Source organism: Triticum dicoccoides, chromosome 5B, assembly GCF_002162155.2.
Source record: "Triticum dicoccoides isolate Atlit2015 ecotype Zavitan chromosome 5B, WEW_v2.0, whole genome shotgun sequence".
NCBI lineage: Eukaryota > Viridiplantae > Streptophyta > Magnoliopsida > Poales > Poaceae > Triticum > Triticum dicoccoides.
This window is the reverse complement of record NC_041389.1, coordinates 474254315-474265753: the sequence shown is the minus strand read 5'-3', so window position 1 is coordinate 474265753 and position 11439 is coordinate 474254315. Positions and strand designations below refer to the sequence as shown.

Sequence of the window (11439 nt, the reverse complement as noted above, 5' to 3'; positions counted from 1 at the left end):
GCCCCACATAACATCTGTCCCTCCCTTTTCAAACAGCTAGCCGTCGAGCTGCACTGAGGGAAATTGTTTGATGAAAAGTTTTTTTTGTAAAACTGTACCATATTCCATACTTTCTGTAGTACTTTGGATAGCTAAAACTTAATGTTCGAAGGCATGTCTCACTTTATGCCTTTCTGGTATCATTTTACCAATGTAAATGAAGAAGAAACACAACAAATCTTGCTTGCCATTTGCATGATTACCAAATGAATGTGCTTTATCTTGGCAAAAAAACAATGCTTATACCAATTATTTTGAACAGTTTTCTTTTTGCAATATGTTGTTTTCCTTACAAGTACTTATTTTATTTATCATAATGCAGGACATTCATGAGGGTTTGAATTTTTCTGCTGCTGACGATGAATCCTACTTTGGAATCCTTTCAATAAAGTTTTCAAAAGATGGCCGTGAACTTGTTGTCGGAAACAGCAATGAGTCAATATGTATTTATGATCTTTGAGCAAACAAAGTGACAGAGCGAATTCATGCTCATGTGGTATGAAAGTCAAATGCACTCTTTCTTTTGTTGCTTCCATAACCTGTCCTTACAATGTACGCAACACTGTTTGGTGATAGACATATCTTCTTAGGTCATATTGGGATGTACTTCTAAAATCATTTCAAGTATCTAATGTGAGCATTGGTACTGTTTGCATGCAAAGAAAATTAAAGGAGTTTGTTTGTAAGATTCTAGTCTGCTGTCAATAGAGATGCACTTACATTATTAGTAAAAAAAAGCACTTACATTGCATATTCTACATGCTTTTGTACTGCATCCTCTAATGGTTCGTTATGACTGAAGTAATCATCCACATGAAGCATGGTGTTGCTTTAGGCATAGCAGATTGAAGTAATGAACCACGGAAAGCAATAGTTCTTGGTGGTGCTTTAAGCATAGCAGTTTGGATAGATACCGATAGCATGCTAGAAGTTCTGTCTTGTAGAGTACGGAACTGAAATAAAATTTGTCTTTGTAGGAGTCTCACAGTGTAGTGTAGTATCACATAAACACCTAACGCCTCTAAGAGGTATTTCCAAACGAGAAGCCAAAAGGAAAATGTCAAACAGTTTGTGGCGTGCCAACACTATTCAAGGTGTTTGGCTTTGTTCTTGAAAAAAAGGTGTTTGGCTTGCTGCATAACTGCAGAGTGATGGTATATGGTGAAAGAAAACACTGTAAATGTTAGAACCACTAAGATTAGACGACAAGTAAATGTATAAATATCAGTAAAACGAATCACTACGTCAGCTGAAGCAGCAGTTGTGTTGGTAGTCCTGTGCAGGCTGGAAGTTGTCTCCTTCGGGCCTGCATTATTTGGCCTATGGATACATGAATATATCCTCTGTATTTAGTTTATTCCTCTACCTCACGCTGAGCTTGGAGCCAAAGACCTCATGTGCTGCGGTAGCTGCCCCCCTACTCTTCATCAAGCATCCACCATGGATTCCTTAATTAATCTGAAAAGAGTTGCTTGTATTGATGTACTGTTAGAACTTCATAACAGAGGAGATTGGAAGATGGAGAAGAAAGGGACAAGGGAGAGGTTCGATTGGTTTGGTGCCTTTTTTTAGATCGATGAGCGCCTATGCCTGGCCAGTGAGGTCATGGCCTCGACGGAGATAGGAAGGATGGATAGGGAGAGGCGGCCCTCAGCCACGGTCGCCCACGCCCAGCCTCGATCCCCTATGGATCGGGATCGGGAGAGCCAGCGCCTGATCCCTGCCTCGCCTCGCCACCTCGACGTTGGCGAGCCCCACCAGAACCAGCTTCCCAAGCGCTGCCCTGCCTTCCTCCTCTTCATCTCCTTTCTCTCATTCCTCTCGTTTTCCCCTTCCTCCATCCCGTGCTCTCTCTTATCTTTCTCTCTCTCTTTGTTCGAACAGGAGGTACTCAGCCGCCCCAGCCGAGCCTAGTTAACCTTCCGTTGAGATGGACGGCGGCGCAGAGGAGACAGTGAGGTCGCCGGCAAGTGCAACGACGACCGACTGGCGGAGGCTTTGGTTGAGTGGCGAGCGAGAGCCCTCCCGGCCGGCGCACAGCGAGGAGCTCGGGCGCGCGGAGGAGAGGAGGATCTGAGGCTTAACGGTGGTGCAGTGCTGCGTTCGCCAGCGCGGCTCCGGATCGAGCGTCGCGCGGGGTGGAGCGCCTCCTTGGCGGCTGGGATCGGGAGGCGAGGGAGAGAGAGGAGAGCCCATCCTGGGCCGCGGGTTGAATACCGCAAATTACAGGGATTTATTTGTAAAGTTGTCGAACGAAACGTTTTTCCCTTCAGAAGAGGAGTGCGGATTGAATATGAAGAATTACAGGGACTTTTCTGTAAAAACACCGACGACGTACGACCAGAAGCCATCGGTGCTTTATTAATAGGTAAAGACTAGTAAAAGTGCCCGTGCGTTGCAACGGGCGAACAACAAAACCTCACAAAAATTATAATGTCCAACATAAAACAATTCAAGTTGAGCCACATTTGTGAACTCAGCTGTTAATTGTGAACCACTCTTAAGCTTGACGGCTGAAGTAAGCCACTGTTTTCATGTTTTGAGAGGTCAATTTTTCATGCTGGTTCTAGTGATCTTCAGCCTGAAATTATTTGTTCACATATAGATATAAATTCATACTGATTGTACGGGAGCTAAATATCTCAACACTTTTTTACTGGAAATGATATGGCTGTCATACTCGTGTGTTCACTGAACCTTCGTCTACTTATCTCAACCTATATATTAGAAACATGCATGATCGTTCTCCAAAAAAACATTACGGTGAAATAAAAAAAACTACAATTTTAATTAGCAAGGGATTTTAATCACTTGCATTACTACAACTCTATAACTGATTTGCTGTTTTTAGATGATTACAACTGTGACGTATATTGAGAATATAGTAACTTCTGTCAAGAAAATAAATCTAGAAAATCATGCACTTCCACTCACCTTCGAGCAGCATTTTTGTCCTGTTCCTGCTAGCTATACATCGCCTCGTATGTGTTTACATTGTGTTTCTTTATATGAAGGCAATCAGGTGTTGCTCCCATTGATTAAGGAGAGTGTTTAGTACATTAAAATCCAGTACAGGAAAAGGTAAAAATAGAAAGAAAATTAAGAACTCTGGTTCAGGAAGATTATTTACAGAGTATAGTTTTGCTTGCTCGGAACTTGCTGCATTTGGAAGAAATTCCGTGATAGCTTGTTCTCTGCGGAACTTTGCAAGGCATTTGGAAGAAATCTGTGGAGAGCCGCATGACTGTTTAGTACTCCAAGAGAATTAAATGCGCCGTGGTAATTCAAATTTTGATACATGTTTTTGCATACATAATGACGACTATGCTCCATTATATCCATTGAAGTAGTGGCAAACTCGTTACTGCAGCCTGTTAAAAAAAAGGGCAATGAATTCTTAGCTCAAGTGTAGGATCAGGAAAATGAGACTGACAGTAGGCAAGATGAATATGTGTTGCTTCTGTTGGAACCAAATCCTTAGCCATGACATGCATCATCAGTTTACTTACACTATGAGAAAAAATATTCACAGCTTTTGACATAAAAACGTGCATATGTTTCTCACCATGATTGAACTAATGGGAATGATGAACTGATAAACCCTTAATAAAATATGCAGTCGATCCAGCATACAACTTCAAATCTGTAGGAGTTCCAGTCCATGAATTCATTTCTGCTGGAAAAACATGTTTTGCATCTCATGTTTTCTGATCAAATAGACATGATATATCCGACAGAAATCATCGAATCCCCAAATTCAAATCGGAAGGAAGGACTTGCTCTGGCTCCCTAGAGAATGCAAGACTGCATTGTTCAGATAAAAGCCAGCCACTTAATGACAAAGTTAACTACAAATCAACTCACTGTAAGTCCATTATTATAACCATGGAGGAGTCAAGCTTAGCACTATAAACTACAATGTCATGATGTGAAATGTTAGTATCCACTTCTGATTTCAAAAAAAGTATGCAACATGTGTATTTTCCATCAACATTGACATCTGAAAGACCCTAGGAAAATTACCTGATCGCAAACATCATGCTTCAAATATCAAATCTTAGAGAAGAACGTTACCTGATCAGAATGCCCATATGTCCATAATTTATGAGAAAGAAAAGAGACAAAATTTACAGCAAGGATAGCTGCAATGGTCATGTTCGGGAAGTAGGAGGTTGCCGTTGTAGTAGCAGCAGCACCTTGGTACAATGAAGACGATGTTGCCGCTGTCGACCTGACCATCCGTAAGAAATGTCGCACTGAATAGATGTTCAATATTTATTGTTTGCTAATTATTAAATAAGCCAAATCTGACCAAATGTGTTGATCTTCGAGGAGAGAATTCAAGGACCCAAATATGCAATGCTACACAACTAAAAAGATTAACCTTAGAATTGTGATCTTACAATGCAAATAAGCAATACCTGACAGCTGTCAAATACGACATCCTAGTTCTAAAATTAGTAGCAGTGCTTTCCTTCTAAACCAGCTGTGCCTATTTAAATCAGCCATGACAAAGCTTAGGGTCCTAAACAACATTATCAATCATGGAGAATCAGAATCAAGAACATTACCATAGTACTGGAGTTCTCTTCCTCCCTTGAAATTAACAAAAAGAATATATATTAAAAAAATCCTTGGATTCAATACATAGAGGGCAGTATCAACGTACTTGCAGTTCTCACTCATATTTCCAAACTACATCAGAAATTTCACAAGGCGTGTAGAGCTGTTCCAGTGAAAAAACAAACAAAAAGCTTCTATGGGAGATCACAAAAAGAGAAACATTCAAGTAACAATGAATGACAGACTGAAATGCAAAAAAATGAATTAGAACCGTAATCTACAGTCTCTAGCAACTGCAGCATACTGTAGTTCTGTAAGTAAGTACATCTATCCTCTTACATAAATATACATCTATTCTAGATAAATATTTTCTGAACCTATCCCTTTTCCCCTAAAGCCAAGAATCAAAACAACATTACGTAGGTCTTTCTAAACTGACACCATACGTGTTAGCAAAGACAGGACTGCATGTGAAAGCATATACCTATAAGTTCTTAGCGGCAAGTATTATATGTGAAAATTGGAATAAATTCGGCTATTGTGTTGAATTTTTTTCAGAAATTGAACTGTTAAAGGAAAGAATATCTCATCTCTTATCTTTAAAGCCTTTTCCACTATGGTCATGTTCAATAAACATTGAATATTTAACATAACTTGTATTCTATCTCAAACAAGAATTGAACAATAGATCTATTACTCATTCTTACAACAAAACTGACTGCCATACAAAATAACAGGCTATAGCAAATCTTGTGACAGAAGCTAGATAGTAGAAATCTTACATCTTTTTCAAGGCAATGGCCGTTGTTGGCTTGGAGCTCCTGAACCTGTTGTCCGCAAGAGTCCAGCTCAAATATCAGCCTCTTGTTATCGTCACAGACTTACAGTAGTCGATCTCCCCTGAAATCCTCCTCAAGGGACAGAGTATGGTTAGTTGAGAAAAGTGCGATAATAAGTATTGGGCGAGTATGTTGCAGTAGAAAGATCGAGCCTAGGAGCATCTATTTTGTGTGTCGTTGTGTATTGCAGCTGTATAAAATTGACCAATTCTGGGCCTGAGCTACATAGTGGTCTTGTTGGCTGGCTGTGGCGCACATCTGGGATATCGCTGGGATAGCGAGATTGCAGCAGCCTACACCACGTGGAGACGGTGGAGGGGAGGGATTGCGGCTGCGCGCCGAGGTATGAACCTATGCCGGACGCCATCACCGGAGCAATCACACAGGCCGCCCCCTGCCATCTGTCCTTATCCTCCTTGCCTCCGCCCTCTCTCTCTCCTACGCCCCACTGCCCATGCTTGTCTTCTTCTCCTTCCTTCCATCTCTCTCCCCTTCTCTCAATCCCTCTCTCTCGCTCGTCGCCTACCTACAGGAGCTTGCCGCCGCCACCGGATCCCGGCCCCGCCGCTAGGCCCCGCCGCTTACCGGAGATCATGCCGCCGCCGCCACCCAGTTCCCCCTGCCCCGTGCACCGTGGAGTGGGAGGGAGAGGGCAGCAAGCAGGGGAATCTTCGAGCAGCAGCACACGGGATCAGCGGCGCCTGGGGTCACCTGGTGGAGGCTCGAGGGTGGCTGGGGCGGCGGCGCTCAGGGTCCAGGGGAGCGCGGCGGGCGAGGCCCTTGGGATGGCGATGGGGAATTTCAGCAGCGGGGAGGAGTCCCGGCGGCACCATGGTAGCAGGGGCGGGGGGAGCCGCCAACGGCCACGGTGTCGGTGGCGGCGCGCGGCGACGGGGGGAGAGGGGGGCGGCCGGCGGGAGGCGGCGAAGCGCTCGAGTCTGGAGGTCGAGATGAGATCGGGAGGCAGCGATTTTTTTTTCTTTTATCTCAGACCGGTTCGGTTAACTTTTATTTATATGAACTGCGGGTTGAATACTCTAAACCACAGGGACTATGTTGCAAAAGCGCCGACGACGTACAACCAGAACCAGTCGCTGGTTTATTAGTAGGTAGAGATTAGGTAGAGATTAGGTAATTATTTTTCCGGAAGAAAAAAAAATTATCTGTGTCTGTCTCGGTCTGTCAAGAGACCAAAACAAGAGTTTTGAACATGGCATGCTTCGTGAAAGGGTAGGGGCAATGGAGATTCAAGAGACTTACACTTTGTTCGGTTAATCCTCTCCCAAGAGGATTGGAGGGGATTGGCGATGATTGGGAGGTATTTTGACTTACAAGGGGTTTAAATCCCCCTCAAACCCCTTCAATCCTCTCAAACTCACACTCAATCGGACAAGGCCTTAGGGGGGCACTGCAAGTGCAATCTTTCGCAAATGTACCAATGGTTAACTGAATTCTTATTCTTATACTGAAACAATTTTGGTTCTTCTTAAGTTGGTGATCTTGGGGAGAAGTTGGATAATGGAGAGAAATAAGGCTTGTCCCTGTGTTTGTACCTGTGCCTGTTGTTCTCTTCCATCAGTATCTCTGTTATTCTAACCAATGCATCATGTGCTGCAGATGGACTGGTGACTTCAGTTGCTAAAAGGAAGGACTCACATGATGACAATTCCCGGAGTGATAAAAAATTGAGATACTCAGGACCAAGCCTTCCAGAGGTTCTCCTTTAATTGCCAAGAATTAGTAACTTATATTGCGAAGTATGTTGTCACTGTTCTAGCTGCAGAAATTTGTGAATCAATGCCTAAGTGAAAATATCACTTGAGTAAGAGTAGACTTCATAAATTCATATTGCTATCCCCTTAGTAGTTGCTTGTACTTCTTCCCCTGTGATTGTGTTCAATATCCAGTGTCTATCTTAGTGTTGTAATGCCCAAAATTGGCAAGCCATATGGGCGCAAAAGCATGGGCATTTGGCAAATTTCAAAGTCAGCCCAAGTGGGACAATTCTTTTGGCTTGCCCCAAATGGAAACATCGAGTAGGCTCTTAGTTTCCACAAGAAAAAATATATATCGTATGTAAGTTGCTCAACTACCTCTGAATGCTTTTCTTGTCTTCATAGTTCAGACGGGCCTTGATTACATTATAGTGCTTCCTAATTCCAGTAAAAAGGTCACAGGATTGACATGCCTTCATTTCATTATAGTGCTTCTGAGTTCCCTTAAAAAGTTATAGGGTTGAAACAAATATTCATTTCATTATAGTGCTTCCTAGATCAGCAAGAAGTTATAGAATTGAAATGCATATATTCTTATAGTAGTTGTGTAGAGTGCCATATGATCTGCTCTGTCCAATCTGTTATCCTGTCATCTTAGTTACCAATGTTAATGTCATGTACTTTCACTGTAACTGCTAAAGCTGTTGAATTCTTTTACATGATCTTGTGGAGTGTGGACATTTCAATGTTCAGATATAACTACCATATTGTCAGTGTTACTTCATATGGTTCTATTTTCCCTTCCCAAATTGAAAGCAATCATCTGCCTTTACAGTTCCTATGCTTAGATTTTTCCCCAATGCTCGTCCATGCAGGCCGTATGGCATCATATACATTCTCTGCTTCCTCTACGAGATGCTGCACGCGTTGCCTGCGTGTCTCATTCGTTTCGACGTTCTTGGAGATGTTTTCCCAATCTCAGCTTAACTAGGGAAACACTGGGTTTGAAAGGCGGGGTCGACGGAATATCATCTAAAATAGCGCTTGATCTTGCAAAGAGAACTGAACACATTCTGAAAAACCACTCAGGCGTTGGCGTGAAGGCACTCAAACTTGAAATACGTGAATTTCCCTTTTTCAGCACCTCACGTGATGATCTCAATCGTTGGCTTGGTATTGCCGTTAGACCAGGGATTGAAGAACTTTACCTGCAGCTTTATTCATCTCATGCGGACGTGTACAACTTCCCATGCACACTTTTACTTGATGGGAGTGGCAAGTCGATTCGGCACCTTCATCTCGGTGAATGTGCCTTCCGTCCCACGGCTGGAGTTGGCTTCTTAAGAAGCCTGACTAGTTTGGAACTGTATGATGTGCATATTACAGGGGATGAGTTAATGTGCCTTCTTTCCAGTTCAGTTGCTTTGGAGAAATTGACACTAGTGTATTGCCATGAGTTGATTTTCCTGGAGATACCTAGCCTGCTGCAGCGGCTTAGCCACCTGGTTGTCCACGACTGCTTAAATCTGGAAGTGATAAAGAATAAGGCCCCTTATCTCTACAGTTTTGAATATAGTGGTGCCCTGGTACGACTATCACTTGGTGTTTCATTGCAAAACCTTGACATTGATGCTTCAGGGTGGGACGTTATTCATTATGCTGGTGCCAAACTTCCATGCATGGTGCCAAATCTTGAAGCTCTTAACATACATTCGTCTTATGTGGTAATATTCTTATAGTACTTCAGACTATTAGATACCAACATCGTGCAACAAACAGTCGCAACCTGCATTTTTCCTGGGATTTTAATATGAAGCATTTTTGTGCAGAGGGATATACTGGTGGTACCTGGCAAATTCCTCCACCTCCAGCATCTGTGTATTGGGGCATTTACCCCAGACTATGATTATCTCTCTCTGGTTTCTTTTCTTGATGCTTGTCCTTCCTTGGAGACTTTCATATTGTCTGTAAGTCATGTTCATCCTGCCATATTGTCTATAAAGGGAGGGAGCGAGGGAGTGCAAAATGTAGTACTACACTGTTCTACTACATTTGTGCACAGTTTCACTAGGTTGTAGAATAACTATTTTACGCTCTAGCTCAGAATAGCACTATATCTCTGTGGTGGGACCATGCATTACTTCAAAGTATATGTTTTGTCGTTTCACCGTTATTATTGACATTGACATCTATATACAATGCAGGCAGAGCCGGATTGCATGGAGCAAGAATCAGGTTTAGGATATTCTTTTCATGATCTAAGGCAGATGCCAGGACACATGCATAGGAACATGAAGGATGTGCAGATCATTGGTTTTTGTTCTGCGAAGAGCATGGTTGAGCTGACATGCCATATTCTTGAGAATTCAAAGCTGCTTAAGTGCCTTAAACTGAGCACCTGTTACAATGGTGAGATTTTGTGTTCCTACAACAATAATGGTAAATGTCTCCCGATGAGTAGGGGTATGATGATGGAAGCCCATAAAGCTCTCTTGGCGGTGGAAAGATATATTTTGGGGAAAGTTCCCTCAACCGTCGAGTTAAAAGTTGAGGAGCCTTGCAGCCGTTGCAATGCTCTTGAAATCTAGGGTATGTTTGGCCTTTCTCTAGCTCTGAGCTTTGATAGGGATGCTCGTGGAGCAGGGCAAGACCGTGTCAGCTCGGAATATCAGGTGATACCACCCCTTAATTAAATGCTCCCATGATCACAACTTTCAGAAAACAAGTTCAATTTGTAAGTTGATGATGAAGCGTCTCAACCCTCAACAGAGAGGGCCGCGTGATCTTATATTGATAGCGAGAGGTTTCCCTCGAGGTATTACAGGAGTCGGTTGAGGAGACCAGAAAGATTACAAGAGGGAATCCAGATAGATGAGAGAGAGATAAAAGGAGTGTCCCTCTACAACTAATCTATCCTATACGTGAACCTCACGCCTAGATATGACCAGAATAGAGATCGCTACAACCAGGGTCTACAAGACCATTACATAATCATGTTTAACACCCTCCCTTAATCTAAACTTCTAAACTTTGCAAGTTTAGATTACGCTTGAATTCTTCGAATGGTCTTGTGGATAAAGCTTTTGTAAAGCCATCGGCAACTTGATCTTTGGAGGAAACAAACCGAATCTCCAACTCTTTGCAAGCAACTCTTTCCCGCACAAAAGTCAATTGCTTAGTTCTTGCATGAAAAACAGGATTAGCAGAAAGATATGTAGCACCAAGATTGTCACACCAAAGACATGGAGTTTGTGTGGGAAAAATACCAAGCTCCTTGAGCATAGACTTAACCCATATGATTTCTGTTGTTGCATTTGCCAAAGCCTTATATTCCGCCTCAGTACTTGATCTCGACACTGTTGCCTGTTTCTTTGCACACCATGAGATCAGGTTGGGTCCAAAGAAAACTGCAAAACCACCTGGTGATCTCCTATCATCCAAGCATCCAGCCCAGTCAGAATCAGAAAAGGCACTAACAAGAGTGGAAGATGACTTGTTGAACATGAGGCCAACACCCAAAGTATGTTTCACATATCTGAGGATGCGTTTAGCAGCAGTCAAATGGGCTGTAGTGGGTGCATGAAGATACTGACAGACTTTATTTACTGCAAAGGAGATATCAGGTCTGGTAAGCGTCAAGTACTGAAGAGCACCTACCAAGCTTCTGTACTTAGTTCCATCCTCTTGATTCAAGAGAGTACCCTCTGTGAGAGACAATTTTTCAGAACTGGAGAGTGGTGTTGGAGATGGTTTACAGCCTTGCAACCCTGCCTTGCTCAAAAGACCAGTTGCATATTTTTCTTGAGACAAATGAAGACCACCTGCTGGAGTTCGTTTGACTTCAATGCCAAGAAAGAAATGCAAGTCCCCAAGATCCTTGAGAGCAAAATCAGAGTTCAAATCATGCAGAAGAGCAGTCACTGCCTCAGGAGATGAACTAGTAACAATGATATCATCAACATAAATGAGCACAAAAATGACTATGTTGGATTTCTTGTAAATAAACAGGGATGTGTCAGACTTGGAGGGAAGAAAGCCAAGAGTTTGCAACTTCATGCTCAAGCGAGAGTACCATGCTCGTGGGGCCTGCTTCAGTCCATAAAGAGATTTATCAAGTCTGCAAATATGAGAGGGCTTGCCAGGATGCACAAAGCCAGGAGGTTGCTTCTTATACACTTCCTCTTCCAGAAGACCGTGAAGAAACGCATTCTGTACATCTAGCTGGCGAAGACTCCATCCTCTGGACACCGCAATAGAGAAAACAAGGCGAATGGTGGCAGCTT

General features: G+C 42.8%; 1 protein-coding gene and 1 long non-coding RNA gene across 3 annotated transcripts; one reads left to right on the top strand and one right to left on the bottom strand.

The window, feature by feature from the left end:
- The first annotated feature begins 503 nt into the window (after window positions 1-503).
- Window positions 504-9974, top strand: LOC119310933. Its single transcript, XM_037586555.1, has 5 exons — window positions 504-535; window positions 7059-7156; window positions 8032-8880; window positions 8986-9123; window positions 9361-9974. Exons 3-5 carry the CDS (start codon window positions 8554-8556, stop codon window positions 9742-9744), a joined length of 849 nt encoding a protein of 282 aa, XP_037442452.1. The 5' UTR covers window positions 504-535; window positions 7059-7156; window positions 8032-8553; the 3' UTR covers window positions 9745-9974.
- On the bottom strand, window positions 2964-6322 carry LOC119310934. Of its 2 annotated transcripts, XR_005150804.1 has the most exons (3): window positions 5385-6318; window positions 3605-4765; window positions 2964-3410 (listed from the first exon to the last, which is right to left on the bottom strand). It is a non-coding gene; the product is annotated as an uncharacterized LOC119310934 (long non-coding RNA). The 2 variants fall into 2 exon arrangements; XR_005150803.1 differs by having other exon boundaries at window positions 3605-6322.
- Window positions 9975-11439: the final 1465 nt, after the last annotated feature.